This window comes from Pipistrellus kuhlii, unplaced genomic scaffold (genome assembly GCF_014108245.1).
Source record: "Pipistrellus kuhlii isolate mPipKuh1 unplaced genomic scaffold, mPipKuh1.p scaffold_m20_p_17, whole genome shotgun sequence".
Taxonomy (NCBI): Eukaryota; Metazoa; Chordata; class Mammalia; order Chiroptera; family Vespertilionidae; genus Pipistrellus; species Pipistrellus kuhlii.
The window spans coordinates 3,488,200-3,503,623 of NW_023425482.1; the positions used below are offsets into that span (position 1 = coordinate 3,488,200).

Below are 15,424 nucleotides of genomic sequence, written 5' to 3' on the forward strand. Positions count from 1 at the left end.
AATAATGCTGCTATGAACACAGGGGTGCATAAATCCTTTCTGATTGATGTTTAGGGGTTTTAGGACATATTCCCAGAAGTGGGATTACTGGGTCAAATGGCAGTTCCATTTTTAATTTTTTGAGGAAACTCCATATTGTTTTTCAAGTGGCTACACCATTCTCACCGGCAGTATACTAGGTTTCCTTTTTCTCTACATCCATTTCAGCATTTATTGTTTGTGAGGTAATATGTCATTGTTGTTGTTTTTCTTAAATATATTTTTATTGATTTCAGAGAGGAAGGGAGAGGAAGAGATAGAAACATCAATGAGAGAGACACACTGATTGGCTGCCTCCTTCATGCCTCCTACTGAGGATCAAGCCTGAAACCCAGGCATGAGACTTGGCCGTGAGTGGAATTCAGGACCTCTTGGTCCATAGGGCTATCTATGCTCAATCCACTGCTCAGTCCACTGAGTCACACCAGTCCAGCTCATTGTGGTTTTAATAACTTCCTTTTTAAATGCTATTTTTTTAAAAACCATTTTCCCTCAATAACCCATAGACCAAATTAAGTTATTAACTATTTTAAGGATATCAAGGACGAACTGAGAAATGGGCATAAATAACTTAGTTTTTAAAAGCTAACACTTTAAGCTAAAGATGTAAATAATACATTCACTGTAACTTTCAAAACTTCACTTTTTACTTCTCTCTGCTTCTTATTGTCTCTTTGAGGGCTGGATTAATTAACTACAACAATATTTATATGTGAGCGCTACAGGAAACTAGAGTAGATAAAAATCATTCATTATTCATGCACCTGGGGTACATTTTCAGAGGTTTTTTAACCCAGTCTTCAGAGAAATGATAAACCAGTCTAACCATTTAAACACAAGAGGTCAATTTACGATGGCCCTGAACAGAAGGCGTTAACAGCTGCTGGAGGAGGAAGATGGGCTGTATTTACTTCTGAAATAACTAATTTTACTTGATTTGCTACATTTGCCAAAGTATAAAAAGTCTCAGAATACCCTACTCCCTGAAATTTCCTTCTCATCTTTGTGTCCTAGATTTTTACTTTTTTATTTCTATAAATGACAATATTTGAAATATCTGAAAGTTAGAAAAGAAAAGCTGAAAGGACTCTGAGGCAGTAAAGCAACAACTGTCACTAAGGTACCAGGTGGAGTAATGGGTTTCAAATGTGGCTGAGAACAGATAAACCAGCCACAAACGTGTATATTTGTTTGGCCTCGTGCTGGATTTGCTGGGTGGATATAACACAGTTAGAGTTGTCACATGTCAGGGGACACTCCGGTGCCAGTGCAAACAGATGAGCCACGGACTTACTGGGGCAGAAGACAGGAGGCAGCCGAGGGCCGAACTCTTCTCTTTCGTCTATCTGCGTCTTCTGTATCACGAAGGAAGGTGCGGGCTCCTGGGGGGCCGGCTCATCAGCTGAAAAACACCAGGTATTAACTTTATATATCTGCCAAATGTATATAAGTCTTTAACTAACGTCTGTTGCCACCAGATAACATATGCCTTCCTTCACCTGAGGACACAGGTGTGGTGAACCACGGACCTGACCTCCCACCCCATGGGCTCTAGAGCTGGGAAGTCAGTCACACAAGGGCACAGGCAACCAAGTGCACCAGTGTCTGTAACATAGGCGTGTGTACGGCTTCCTGATCACCCGCTGCAAACGGAAGGGTTGAAAGGTGTCCTCGGAGAAGGGACATCTGAGAAAAATACAACTTACAAACAGGGATATAGGACTATACCCCGACTCAGAAAGTTTAATTTCTCTTGAAATGAATTATCAAAGAGGAGAAAAACTGAATATAAACAAATTATCATGTTCACATAAATAATCTTTTTTTAAAACAGATGACTATATTTTCAAATAGGAGAGATAAGAATAGAAAAAGTCTAGAAACATAAGCATCAAAAGTGTTCAGGATGGTGATCTCTGGGAACTTAAGCTTTCTATATATTTATACTTTTAATATATATTTTTTTTTTTATTTTTTTTACAGAGAAGAGGAGAGAGGGATAGAGAGCTAGAAATGTCGATAGAAAGAAACATTGACCAGCTGCCTCTTGCACACCCCCTACCAGGGATGTGCCCACAACCAATGTACATGCCCTCGATCGGAATCGAACCCAGGACCTTTCAGTCCGCAGACCAACGCTCTACCACTGAGCCAAACCGGTTTCGGCATATTTATACTTTTAAATTCAAATATATATGACTTTATAATAAAAACGTAAGTTGAGTTTTTTCTATAGAAATAAAATAGAGGGTAACATTTGCAATCACCTAAGAATAATTTTTTTATACTGCTACGTAACTTTTTGGTTAAAGGCCCTCAAAAATTACACCCACATCCACCACAGACTATCAGGGCAGAAAACAAGCTCAGTTGGAACATTGTCACCATACACAAAACGTTGCAGGTTCAATCCCCGGTCAGGGCAGGGCACATATTATACAAAAATCAACCAATGAATACATTAATAAATGGAACAATAAATCAATGTTTCTCTCTCTCCACCCCTTCCTTTCTCTCTAAAATACATACATATATACATACAGCTATTTTTAAACAAGATATTTACTATTCTTAAATCTTTTCAACTAGGATAAGTAGAAAAATCAACATTATCAAACACAGCTATCCTAAAAACATACCAGAGGTTCATACCATACAAATAAAACAGAACTTGGGTCTACTCCAATTAAAAATGTAAAAGATTAAAACACCATGGGAGATCACAAACGAAAGAAATGGAGGACAAAAAGCGTGTGGATATAGAGTTCAAATCTACGCTTATAAGGTTTTTCAAGAATTTCCTAGAAAAGATGGATAAGGCCTATGAGGATATGAAAAGAGATCAACTAGAATTAATAAGGAGTCAACAAGAAATGATAAGGGATCAACAAGAAATAAAGAATACATTGTCTGAAATAAAAAATATTTTACAGAGTCCTAAAAACAGAAGGGAAGATCGCAAGAATCAAGTCAAAGATTTGGAACATAAAGAGCCAGAAGACACTCCTCCACAGAAGCTAGAAGGCAAGAGAATCCAGAAAATTGAAGATAATGTAAGAAACCTCTGGGACAACTTCAAGCGAACCAACATCAGAATTATGGGGGTCCCAGAAGATGAGAGAGAGCAAGATATCGAAAACATACTGAAAGAAATAGTGACAGAAAACTTCACCCACCTGGTGAAAGAATTAGACTTACAAGTTCAGGAAGTGCACAGAACTCCAAACAAAAGGAATCCAAAGAGGACCACACCGAGTCACATCATTATTAAAATTCCAAGAGCAAAAGACAAAGAGAGAATATTAAAAGAAGCAAGAGCAAAGAAGGTTGTAACCTATAAAGGAGCACCTATACGATTGTCAGCTGACTTCTCAACAGAAACCATGCAGGCCAGAAGGGAATGGCAAGAAATATTCAAGGTGATGAATAGCAAGAACCTACAGCCAAAAATAATCTACCCAGCAAAGCTATCACTCAGAATTGAAGGCCAGATAAAGAGCTTCACTAATAAAAAAAAAGCTAAAGGAGTTCATCACCGCCAAACCAGAATTATATGAATTGCTGAAGGGGGTTCTTTCAGAAGAAAAAGTAAACAAAGATAAAAATTATGAACAACAAATACGTAATTATCAACAAGTGAATCTCAAAACCAAGGAAATTAAAAAAATCTGATGAACAATATTAACTGTTGAATATAATAGAATCAGAGGTATGGAAGGGGAGTGAACTGACGATTCTTGGGGAAAAGGGGAGAGGGGGGCGTGGGAAGAGACTGAACATAAACTGTGCACCTATGGATGAGGACAATGGGGAGAGGGGAAAGGGCAGAGGGTGGGGTGGGAACCTGGTGGAGGAGAGCAATGGTGGGGGGGGGGAAAAAGGAACATTTGTAATAATATGAACAATAAAAACTTATTAAAAAAAAAAAAAGATTTCTAAAAAAAACAAACAAAAAAAACACACCATGGATTGCTATTGTCCTGGTTTAAAATTACACACTAAGCAAAGCAGCAGCTTCTCTAGAGACATCACTGTTTTCTCCTTTAGATCCCAAAGTCTGAAATACTCACGTACTGTGAGCCACAGACGGCAGTTCCTCCTGGGGACTTCTGAAGCCAGCCTCCCCGGCACCCTCCTGGTCGTCCTCGCTGTCGCCCTGCTCCTCCTCGGAGGACGAGGACTTTTCTTCAGAGGAGCTGGCGAAGATGGCCTTGAATAAGTCCATGGATGGGCGGCTATCTCCTCCTTCAGCCTGTGAATCCACACCTTTGTTTACCGGCTGTGTTAACAGTGAAATACAAGTCAGGAATGAAGAAGGAAGAGTGAAAGGAGCCAAATGTTCTAGAACACTCACACACACACAAACACACACACACACGAACACACACACCATTGTTTATGTTCGTGTACATGGGTCTCCACACTCACATACTGCAGAACTAAACAATTATCACCACAATATTTATTTTTGTGGTGTTTCTGACTCAACAGCTGCAGGATGTGCTGAATGGTAGAAGCAGCTGAAAACTCTCATGGGGGGGAAAAAAAAAAAAAAAACCTCTCATGGAGACAATTTGATGATTGATGATGAGAAACAGTGTATGTATATTTCAACACTTCTAAATACTTACTTAAAATAATTAAGTAAAAATTAATAAGAAATGAAAAAGGTATTTATTAATTAGAAAGGGGAAAGACGAACTTTACAGTGAAAAACCCTGGAAGGCACCACATTACTCAAGTGAACATCGCCAGTGATGGGACAAATCGCTGCCTGCGCCACATGACAGGATCAATGCAAGCATGCCAGCATCCCTCCCTGTTGAGGAATTCCTGCCAAAGATGAAGAACCTGAATGTAGTTCCGAGGGAGCATCAGACAAGCCCAAATAGAGGAACATTCTTCAAAATACTACCTGTATGCTCTAGCTGGTTTGGCTCAGTGGATAGAGCGTCAGCCTGTGGACTGAAGAGTCCCAGGTTCAATTCACGTCAATGGCATGTACCCTGTTGCAGGCACATCCCCAGTAGGGGTTGTGAAGGCAGCTGATCGATGTTTCTCTCTCATCGATGTTTCTGGCTCTCTATCTCTCTCCCTTCCTCTCTGTAAAAAAATCAATAAAAAATATTTTTTAAAAATACTGCCTGTGATCTTCAAAAGTAGCAAGATCATAAAACTCAAGGAGAAACTGATGAACTGCTGCAGATTGAAGGAGATTAAGGAGACATGACTAAGTGATGCTGAATGAACCCTTTTCACTATAATAAAGGACGTTATTGGGACAACTGGTAGAATTTGAGTGGGTCTGAGAATTAGAGAATAGTTACATATCAATATTAATTTCCTGATTTTGATGGACGTACTCTGATTACATAGGAGAAAGTGCTTCTTTGAAGGACACACAGGAGTGTTGTGGCATCTATGCTCAAGCAGTTCAAGAAAGATTTACCTGTACTGTATTTAAGCTTCTGAGATTCTTTCAAAAAAAAAAATATTTTTAATCATATAAAAAGTCAGAAGAGAGAGCCTGATAGTGAAGCACAGGAAATCAAGGTAGTGATGCCCTAGAAAAATCATGTGTCTGGTATATTTAGGTCAAACCATAGATACCAATGTCACATGCATGGACCACAAACTGAATGACAGCTGGCTGACATCTGTGTCCATAGACATTTGTGGCCCTTAATGATATCAATATTATTAAATGTACAGGCAGGACTGTCATAAATATATGAGATATTCTACTCTTAGATAACTATACAAGCTGATCTTTTTTGTTTATATTTTTTCTGAAATGTAACAGGAGCTGTAATGGAATCAAATGACAACCATAATACCCACCAAATACATAGCATCTATGTTTATAAAGCTTCCTCACCACCCTCCACCATCTGTGCTGACTTCAAAGAAAAAATATTACCAGTCACCAGTCCAAAACGGCTCAGGCCCGGGTGGCCCAGTGCGAGAGAGGAGAGCTCTGGGCATGGAGCCCCAGGAGGACTCCTCAGCACCTTCACCTCAGGTGGAATCCACGACAACGGGGATGAACGGGAGCTCTGGTACCAACAGAGCAGAATCCCTTACCCTGCCCTCTCTCCCCTCTTCTCCCTCTCTTATCCTCCACACTTGGTATGGACGTGCTTGTTTTTAAATGTCACGTTAATAAAAACTTAGAAGCAGAAAAAATACATATTAAATAACCCGGATCAGGAAAGAGCCCCTTAAGGCCTCACAGCTAACAAGTGAAAAAGAAACAAAACAAAACAAAACAAAACAAACTCTCCAGAAAAACTTATCTACATACTGTATCAACATGATTTTTTGAGAAAACAGAGAAGACTTTCTAATCTAATGACCGAATCACAGAGCCAGAGTCTCTGAGTCGGGTTTTATGCCATTAAAAAAGGTAAGAGTAAAAAAAAAAAAAAGGGGGGGGGGGGCAATGGGAAGATATGTACACATGTATACCTTAATAAAAAAATAAAAAAGGAAAAAGGAAAAATAAATAAATAATAATTTTTAAAAAGCCAGATGGAGAAGTTCCAATCCAAAGTGGCAGCAGGGGAGGTGGCATCAGCTGCCAGGCTCTGAAGGAGGGGAACCTTTTTCTCTGACCACAGGTGCCATGGTTCCAACAGTCTGGATCAAATCCCACTGCTTTTTTCCCTTCCTGCCACTTGGTTCCAACAACAAAGAACGTCACAGGAAGTGTAAGGCAAAACAGGGAATCTAAAGTCCTGGCTTTCTGCCCTGGCCACTGTGGCGACTGGTTAAAGCATCATCATGTACACGAAAAGGTGGCAGGGCTGATTCCTGGTCAAGGCACATACTTGGGTTCTGGGCTCAATCCCCGGCCTAGGGCACATATAGGAGGAAACTTACTGATGTTTCTCTCTCAGATTGATGTTTTTCTCTTTCTTTCACTCCCTTCCCCCAGCCTCCATCTCTCCCTCTCTCAAAAATCAGTTTTTAAATAAGTCCTGCCTAGTGTGGCTCAGTGGTTGAACATCAACCTATGAACCAGGAGGTGGTCACAGTTCAATTCCCAGTCAGGGCACATGCCCAGGTTGTGGGCTCAATTCCCCGTGTGGGCTGTGCAGGAGGCAGCTGATCAATGATTCTCTCTCATCATTGATGTTTCTATCTCTCTTTCCCTTTCTCTTCCTCTCTGAAATCAATGAAAAAAATAAAATAAAATAAAAAATTAAATATATATATCTCCATCCTAGCTTTCTGACTGGAGGATGGAAGGAGGAGCCCAGCGAATCAGAAAGGGTCAGAAAGATCATGAAGAGGAGGAGCTCCTATAACGTGGTCGATGAGCTTCTGGCTCGCTTCCAAGCTATGCATGTGTGAATCTGATTCTAATTTTTTTTTTTTTTTACAGAGGAAGGGAGAGAGATAGAGAGCCAGAAACATCGATGAGAGAGAAACATCGACCAGCCGCCTCCTGCACATCCCCCTAGTGGGGACGCGCCTGCAGCCAACGTACATGCCCTTGACCGGAATCGAACCCGGGACCTTTCAGTCCGCAGACCAACGCTCTACCACTGAGCTAAACCAGTTTCGGCTGAATCTGATTCTAAACAGCAAACCACAGGCTTTGATGACAGAACTATGGGATTAACTACCAGACAGGTCCCAGGCCACTGGGAAGTGCACACGCACAAAAGGTCTGAAGAGAAAGGCTCTGAACACCGGAATGACATCTGAACCACAGCCCACAGAAGAGGGGTTGGAATTGCAGCCTGAACTTACTTACTAGGTTGATTGTCTACTAAAGAAAAAAAGAAAAGAAAAAAGAAATTCAGCATTCTTCTTAGAATGTGAAAAAGACCCAGGATCTCATGGCATAATATTCAAAATGTCTAGGATGCAAACCTAAATTACTTGGTATACAAACAACCAAGAACATCTCAACTTGCAAAAGACAACCAACAGATACAAACCCAAATTGACAAAATGTTGGAATTATCAGACAGACTTTAAAGCAGCATTTACAATTGTGCTCTAAGAATAAGAGCAAACAACTGGAAAGATAAAACGGTCTCAGCGAAGAAATAAAAGATATGAAGAACTAAATGGAAATTTTAGAAATGAAAAATACAATAATCAAAATTAAAAATTCACTATATGAGCTCATTAGCAGAATGCAGATAGAAGAAAGTCAGTAAACTTGAAGACAGATCAATAGAAATTATCTGTTTTGAACAACAGAGAGAGGGGGAAAGGAACAGAAAGGAGTGAGAGTGTGGTTCAGGAGGAATATCTGAAAAAAGTAATGGCTGGAAATGTCGAAATCCAGGGAAAGACAAAATTAAAGATTCAAGCAGCTCAGCAAAACCCAAACACAATAATCTCAAAGAAATCATGCCCAGACACATCACAATAAAAAAACAAAAGGAGCCAAAACCGGCTTGACTCAGTGGATAGAGCATCGGCCTGTGGACTGAAAGGTCCCAGGTTCGATTCCGGGCAAGAGCATATAACTTGGTTGTGGGCACATCCCCAGTGGGGGTGTGCAGGAGGCAGCTGATTGATGTTTCTCTCTCATCAATGTTTCTGACTCTCTGTCCCTCTCTCTTCCTCTCTGCAAAAAAATCAATAAAATAAAAAAACAAGAGGAAAATAACACATCATATAAAGAGATAAATAATTATATGAATGACTATTGATTTCTTGTCAGAAATCAGGAAAGCCAAAAGGAAGTGGTATAACATTTTTAAGGACTAAAAGAAAAGAATTGTTGACCCAGAATTCTGTTTCTAGCATAAGCATCCTTTAAAAATGAAGATAAAATACAGCACATTCTCTGATTAAGGAAAATTAAAAGAATTATTTGCTGGAAGTGCTGAAAAGAAATGCTACAGGAAGTTCCGCAGACAGAAGAAAGTGATAGAAGAGGAAACCTGGAACTTCAGGAATGAAGATAGAACAACAGAAATGATAAATACCTCAGAAAATATAATAGACTATTCTCTTTTCATCAGTTATTTAAAATATATATAACATTGATGCCGAAACCAGTTTGGCTCAGTGGTAGAGCGTCGGTCTGCGGACTGAAAGGTCCCAGGTTCGATTCGGGTCAGGGGCATGTACCTTGGTTGCGGGCACATTCCTGGTAGGTGTGCAAGAGGCAGCTGGTTGATGTTTCTCTCTCATCGATGTTTCTGGCTCTCTATCTCTCTCCCTTCCTCTCTGTAAAAAATCAATAAAATATATATTTTTTTAAATTATATATATATATATATATATATATATATATATATATAACATTGAAAGTAAAAATCAAAACATTGTCTGATCAAGTTTTCAGTGTATAAGACAATATAAAATGGAGAGAAAAGAGACCTATACGTGGTAAGATTTCTACATTACATTTGAAGGGGTAAAGTATCAATTCTAAGTAGACTGTGAAGAAGTAAATATGTATATTGTAATCCCTAAAATAATCACTAAAAAATAAAGAGAGTAAAAAATAATTAATAGATAAATTGCCTAGCCAGTGTGACTCAATAAACTGGGCATTGTCCCATGGACTAAGAAGTCCCAGGTTGCGGGCTCAATCCCCACCCAATAGGGGCCGTGAAGAAGGCAACCAATCAATGATTTTCTCTTATCATTGATGTTTCTATCTCTCCCTCTCCCTTCCTCTCTGAAATAAAAATATATTTTAAAATACAATAACAATTAATTAAAATGGAATAATAATTATTTAATACAAAAGAAGGCAGAAAAGGGAAAAGAGAGGGGGGAAAAAGAATAAAAACAGACAGAAAGCAAATAATAAAATTGTAAATCTAAATCCAAATATATCAACAAATTATATGCAGATGATCAAAACACAAATTAAACCATGTATATTACCAAATGCATTAAAAAAAAAAAAAAAGACTCAATGACAATTACCTGCTTTTTATAAAAAACCCACTTTAAAGGTAATGAATTAGATAGGTTAAAATGATGAAAAAAATACATACTATGCAAAAGATATATTACTTAATGATAAAAGAGTCAATTTACAAAAAAGATATAATAATCTGAAATGAGTATATAATTAACGAGAGTTTCAAAATACCTGAAGCAAAAACCACTTTTGAATACAGCCTGGCAGTTTCTTATAAAGTTAAATCTGTAAGTAAATTATTACCCAGCACTCCACTACTAGGTGAGAAATAAAAGCTAGGGCCGAAACCGGTTTGGCTCAGTGGTAGAGCGTCGGTCTGCGGACTGAAAGGTCCCAGGTTCGATTCCGGTCAAGGCCATGTACATTGGTTGTAGGCACATCCCCAGTAGGGGGTGTGCAAGAGGCAGCTGGTTGATGTTTCTCTCTCGTCGACGTTTCAGCTCTCTATCTCTGTCCCTTCCTCTCTGTAAAAAATCAATAAAATATATTTTTAAAAAAAAAGCTAGGATGAACAACTGCTTTGCCCTTGATTGATATAAGAGCAAAACCACCAATCAGGTGTCTCTTTGCCCATTGCCAGGGGTAATAAAAGCAACTTTTTATTAAGTACAACTGTTAACTATTAAAAACAGTAATTTTTTTTAATGGATATTCTCTCTATATTCTCCACAAAAGAGAATAATACTTGTTACTTGGAAAATTATATTTTCTAATACAAATACATTGAATTTTGTTTAAATGGTTATTGCTAAGTGAAAACCATTCTAGGCAGAATTTATAACCTCTCCTCAGATGATTTAAGCTGTGACTCAAATTGTTGGACAGTAGAGCAGGTGTTGGCAAACTACAGCCCATGGGCCAAATCCAACCTACTGTCTGTTTTTGTAAATAAGTTTTATTGGAACACTAGAAGCCCAGTGCACAAAATTCGTGCATGGGGTCGGCGGTTGTCCCTCAGCCCAGCCTGTGCCCTCTCACAATCTGGGGCCCCTTGGGTAGGGCGTCTAGGCCTGTCCAGCGATCAGGGCCTATTGGTGCTTTCCTTCCCCCAGCTGCCAGCAGCTGGCCCTGCCCCCACCACTGCCACTGCTTGCCATCTGTCCAGTGCTGCTACCCTTCCCCTCACCACTGGTCGCCTCCCTCTGCAGGTGACAGGTGTGGGGTGTGATGGATCGCAGGGCCTCCAGATTGTTCGCCACGCAGAGGGAGGCCTCGCCTACCCTGCCAGGGCTCTGTGATCAATCGCTACACAGAAAATGGCCTGGGCCTTCCTCTTTGGGGCAATCACAGGACCTCCCTGCTCCCCTAATCTATCGCCCAGCCAGCTGGGGGCCTGGGCCTCCTTCTTTGGAGTGATCGATCATGGAGCCCCCTCAATCGCCCCACAGAGGGTGGCCTGGGCCTCGCTCTGCAGGGCAATTGTGGAGCGATGGTGGGGCCCCCCAACAAATCACATAGCGCCCACCTTGGCTAGCTTGGCACCAGTGCATGTCATAGCATGCTCGTCCAGAAGGTCGTCTGGACAGTCGTTCTGCTGCTTGGTCGTTTGTCCGATTTGCATATTACACTTTTATTATTATAGAAAATACAAGTAACCTATTGTTTTCACATTTCCCGTGGTTCCTTTCAACAGCAGGGTTGGATAGTTGCAATAGAGACTATGGTCCACAAAGCTTTCAATATTTAATACGTAGCCCTTCATAGCGTGCGCTGAGCCCTGCTCACTATAGAGAAAGGCGAAGGCCACAGCTAGCCTGGCAAAGAGATCCAGAAGCCCAAATACCTTATCTGAGAGTGATTCCTTCATATGCACTTCCTCTTTGTTTACGAACGGACTGGACTCTTGTTCAAGTGGACCAACTTTTGATCTAGCCAAACTTAAGTATTCACTAATGGAATCGTCTTTCTTTTCTTGTTTAGATGTATCCCATCTGGATTTTCTTGATTCTGAAAAGTAGGACATAGACATAACATCAGAATTAGCAAGCAAAAAACAAGTTTTTCATTACAGCTCATTCAAGAACATCAGTGACCCTACTACAGGCCGGGCACTGTGCAAAGTGTGGGGCATGTGGCAGATGCTGAGGCAGAGTACCAACCCCAACAGGACACATCTGGACCATTACTACATGAGCTAAGGTATCCATATGAGCAATTATGTTTATGGGAGGCGAGTGTGCACTATGTGTATCCTTAGGATTAGATGACCCTTTATTTCTGTCTTCCCAACAGACCATGGTCAGCACAGGGACCTGAGGAAGCCCTACTCACTGTCGGGCCCTCGGTGCTGTGGTACTTTTTCACTTGAGACTTGAGTTGTAGGCAAGGAAGCTGTCTCCGGGAGTGTCAGAAAGTTGAAGACTGAGTATTTGTCACGTTTCACTCTTGGTAAGCCAACTAAAGTTGAGCTGAGGGTTGAAAAGAAAAAATAAAATATGAATTTAATTTTAATAACAACTGTGAGAAAAAAATCTAATTCCTATAAAGCTTATCATCTCATGTATTTCACCTGTAGCTCTCCTACTTGACTATAAAGGTCCCCTAAGATGTTTTCACTTGTCAAAGCAACTTAAGAATTTATAATGGGAAGAGAAACCAAGATGGCAGCATAGGTAACCTCCTAACTGCAGCCTCACACAACAATTTCAAAAAATACAACTAAAATATAAAGTGGACATTATCCAGAACTATAGGAAAGTTGACTGACTGGAAATTCTACAACGAGAAGGAAAGAGAAAACCATAAGGAAAATCAGAGGAGCTGTAAAAGCCTAAGGTACGGAGATACATTGTGTGCGTTGAGAGGACGGAGCTGGAGAGGAGGGGTGGCTGAGTGCCTGGCTGGCGTTCCCTAGTGGGAAGGAGATAAAAGCTCTGGACTGTGCTGAACCCCAAATCCGACAGCACTGAACCCCAGTTCTAGGCCAGACCCTGGGGACCCAGGCTCATACAGAGGGAATCTGGGCTGTAAGGTAGAAGCCCAGGGGAGTGGCGAAAGGCAGAGCCCCGGAGTCGCACACATTGTGTGCAGAGGACTGATTGTTGACTGTGCTGCTAGATTGCCCTAGGGGGAAGGAGACAAAAGCTCCGAACTGTGCTGAGCCCCAGTTCCGACAGCACTGAACCCCAGTTCTGGGCGAGACCCTCGGGCCCCAGGCTCATAGAGAGGGAATCTGGGCTGTAAGGCAGAAGCTCAGGGGCGCAGCAAAAGGCAGAGCCTCCGATTCGCGCACATTTCGCCCAGAGGACAGACTGTTGATTGAGCTTCTGGATTGCCCTAACGGGAAGGAGACATAAGCTCCGGACTGCTCTTAACCCCACTTCCAACTGCACTGAACCCCAGTTGCGGGCTTGTTGGGGGAGAGACTAGACTGTCTGGTAGCAGGCGAAACTCTAGGGCACCTTTCTCTCAGAGGTGCTTGCAGCAAGTACCAAAAAACACTGAGGAACACTGAGACTCAGGAACCTCATAGGGTGGGGCTAACCGGAAGCCAAGGCTGTAGGCTCCACCCTGAAACTCCGCCCCATCCAACCTGAGCACAGAGGCTCTTGCAGTTTTCCAAGTCTAGTTGAATAAGGCTATCTCCTGGCATAGATACAGCTGATCATCCCACCAACTCAGGGAAGCAGCGAAAATGCCAAGACAAGGAAACAAATCACAAATGAAAGAAATGGAGGACAAAAAGTGACTGGATATAGAGTTCAAAACCACGCTTATAAGATTTTTCAAGAATCTCTTAGAAAAGGCCGATAAAATAAACAAGACCTATGAAGATATGAAAAGGGATCAACTAGAAATAATAAATGATCAACCAGAAATAATAAGGGATCAAAAGGAATAATAAGGGATCAACAAGAAATAAAGAATACATTGTCTGAAATAAAAAATATTATACAGGGTCCTAAAAACAGAATGGAAGATTGCAAGAATCAAGTCAAAGACTTGGAACACAAAGAGCCAGAGGACACTCCTCTGCAGAAGCAAGAAGACAAGAGAATCCAGAAAGTTGAAGATAGTGTAAGAAACCTCTGGGACAACTTCAAGCGAACCAACATCAGAATTATGGGCCTCCCAGAAGATGACAGAGAGCAAGATACCGAAAACATATTAAAAGAAATAGTGACAGAAAACTTCACCCACCTGGTGAAAGAATTAGACTTACAAGTCCAGGAAGCCCGCAGAACCCCAAACAAAAGGAATCCAGAGAGGACCACACCAAGACACATCATAATTAAAATTCCAAGAGCAAAAGGCAAAGAGAGAATCTTACAAGCAGCAAGAGAAAAGCAGGTAGTTACCTATAAAGGCGCACCCATACGATTGTCAGCTGATTTCTCAACAGAAACCATGCAGGCCAGACAGGAATGGCAAGTAATATTCAATGTGATGAATAACAAGAACCTACAGCCAAAAATACTCTACCCAGCAAAGCTATCACTCAGAATCGAAGACCAGAAAAAGAGCTTCACAAATAAAAAAAAGCTAAAGGAGTTGATCACCGCCAAATCAGAATTATATGAATTGCTGAAGGGGGTTCTTTAGGAAGAAGAAGAAAATAAAGATAAAAATTATGAACAACCAATATGTAACTATCAACAAGTGAATCTAAAAACCAAGGAAATTAAAAAAATCTGATGAACAATAGTAACTGTTGAATATAATAGAATCAGAGGTACAAAAGGGAGTGGACTGACAATTCTTGGGGAAAAGAGAGGGAGGTGCGTGAAGAGACTGAACGTGAACTGTGCACCTATGGATGAGGACAATGGGGGGTGGGGAAGAGCAGAGGGTGGGGTGGGAACCTGGTGGAGGGGGGAAAAATGAGGAACTTTTGAAATAATATGAACAATAAAGATTTATTTTTTTTAAAAGAATTTATAATGGGTGATTTTAGTAACCATTTGTTTTTTCCTGAGTATAATAAGAGCTAGAATTTAACTTTGAAGATGATTTCCATTAAGGAAAAGTTCTACTGTTAAAAACATAGCATAGGTTTGAACTGCGCATGTCACTTTCATGTAAATTTTTTAAAAATAGATACAGTAAATGAATTTTCCTTATGATTTCCTTAACATTTTATTTTCTCTAGCTTACTTTATTGTAAGAACACAATATGTAATACATATATCATACAAAATAATATGCCGACTGTTTATGTTACCCGTAAGGCTTCTGATCAACAGTACTGCTAGTAGTTACGTTTTTGGGGAGTCAAAAGTAATACGTGAGCCCAGCTGGTGCTACTCAGTGGTTGAACATCAGCCCATGAACCAAGAGGTCACGCATGGTTCAATTCCGTCAGGGAACATGCTCAGGTTGCAGGCTTGATCCCCACTATGAGGCAACCAATCGATGTTTCTTTCTCAATGACGTTTCTCTCTATCCCTCTCCCTTCCTCTCTCTAAAATAAAAATAACGCAAAAAAAAATCTTTGGAATGAGAATTCATTGGACCTTTAAAAAACAGAAGTCACAGCTC

The 15,424-nt window shown here is 40.6% G+C and overlaps 1 protein-coding gene and 1 pseudogene across 3 annotated transcripts in view; both read right to left on the bottom strand.

Annotated features, from left to right (window-relative positions):
• GPATCH1 (G-patch domain containing 1) overlaps positions 1-15,424 on the bottom strand; it is a 58,410-nt gene that overhangs the window by 5,190 nt on the left and 37,796 nt on the right. The window contains exons 14-17 of one of the 3 annotated variants that reach the window (XR_006741828.1): positions 12,218-12,354; positions 11,730-11,893; positions 4,072-4,318; positions 1,334-1,441 (exon numbers count right to left, since the gene is read on the bottom strand). Coding sequence is in view for 2 of the 3 variants with exons in the window: in XM_036440726.1 (XP_036296619.1) it covers positions 1,334-1,441; positions 4,114-4,318; positions 11,730-11,893; positions 12,218-12,354 (614 nt within the window). In the remaining variant the exon portion in view is untranslated. The remainder of the gene's footprint in view (positions 1-1,333; positions 1,442-4,071; positions 4,319-11,729; positions 11,894-12,217; positions 12,355-15,424) is intronic. The other 2 variants (XM_036440726.1, XM_036440727.1) reach the window with 2 other exon arrangements.
• On the bottom strand, positions 10,407-10,531 carry LOC118721043 (annotated as a pseudogene).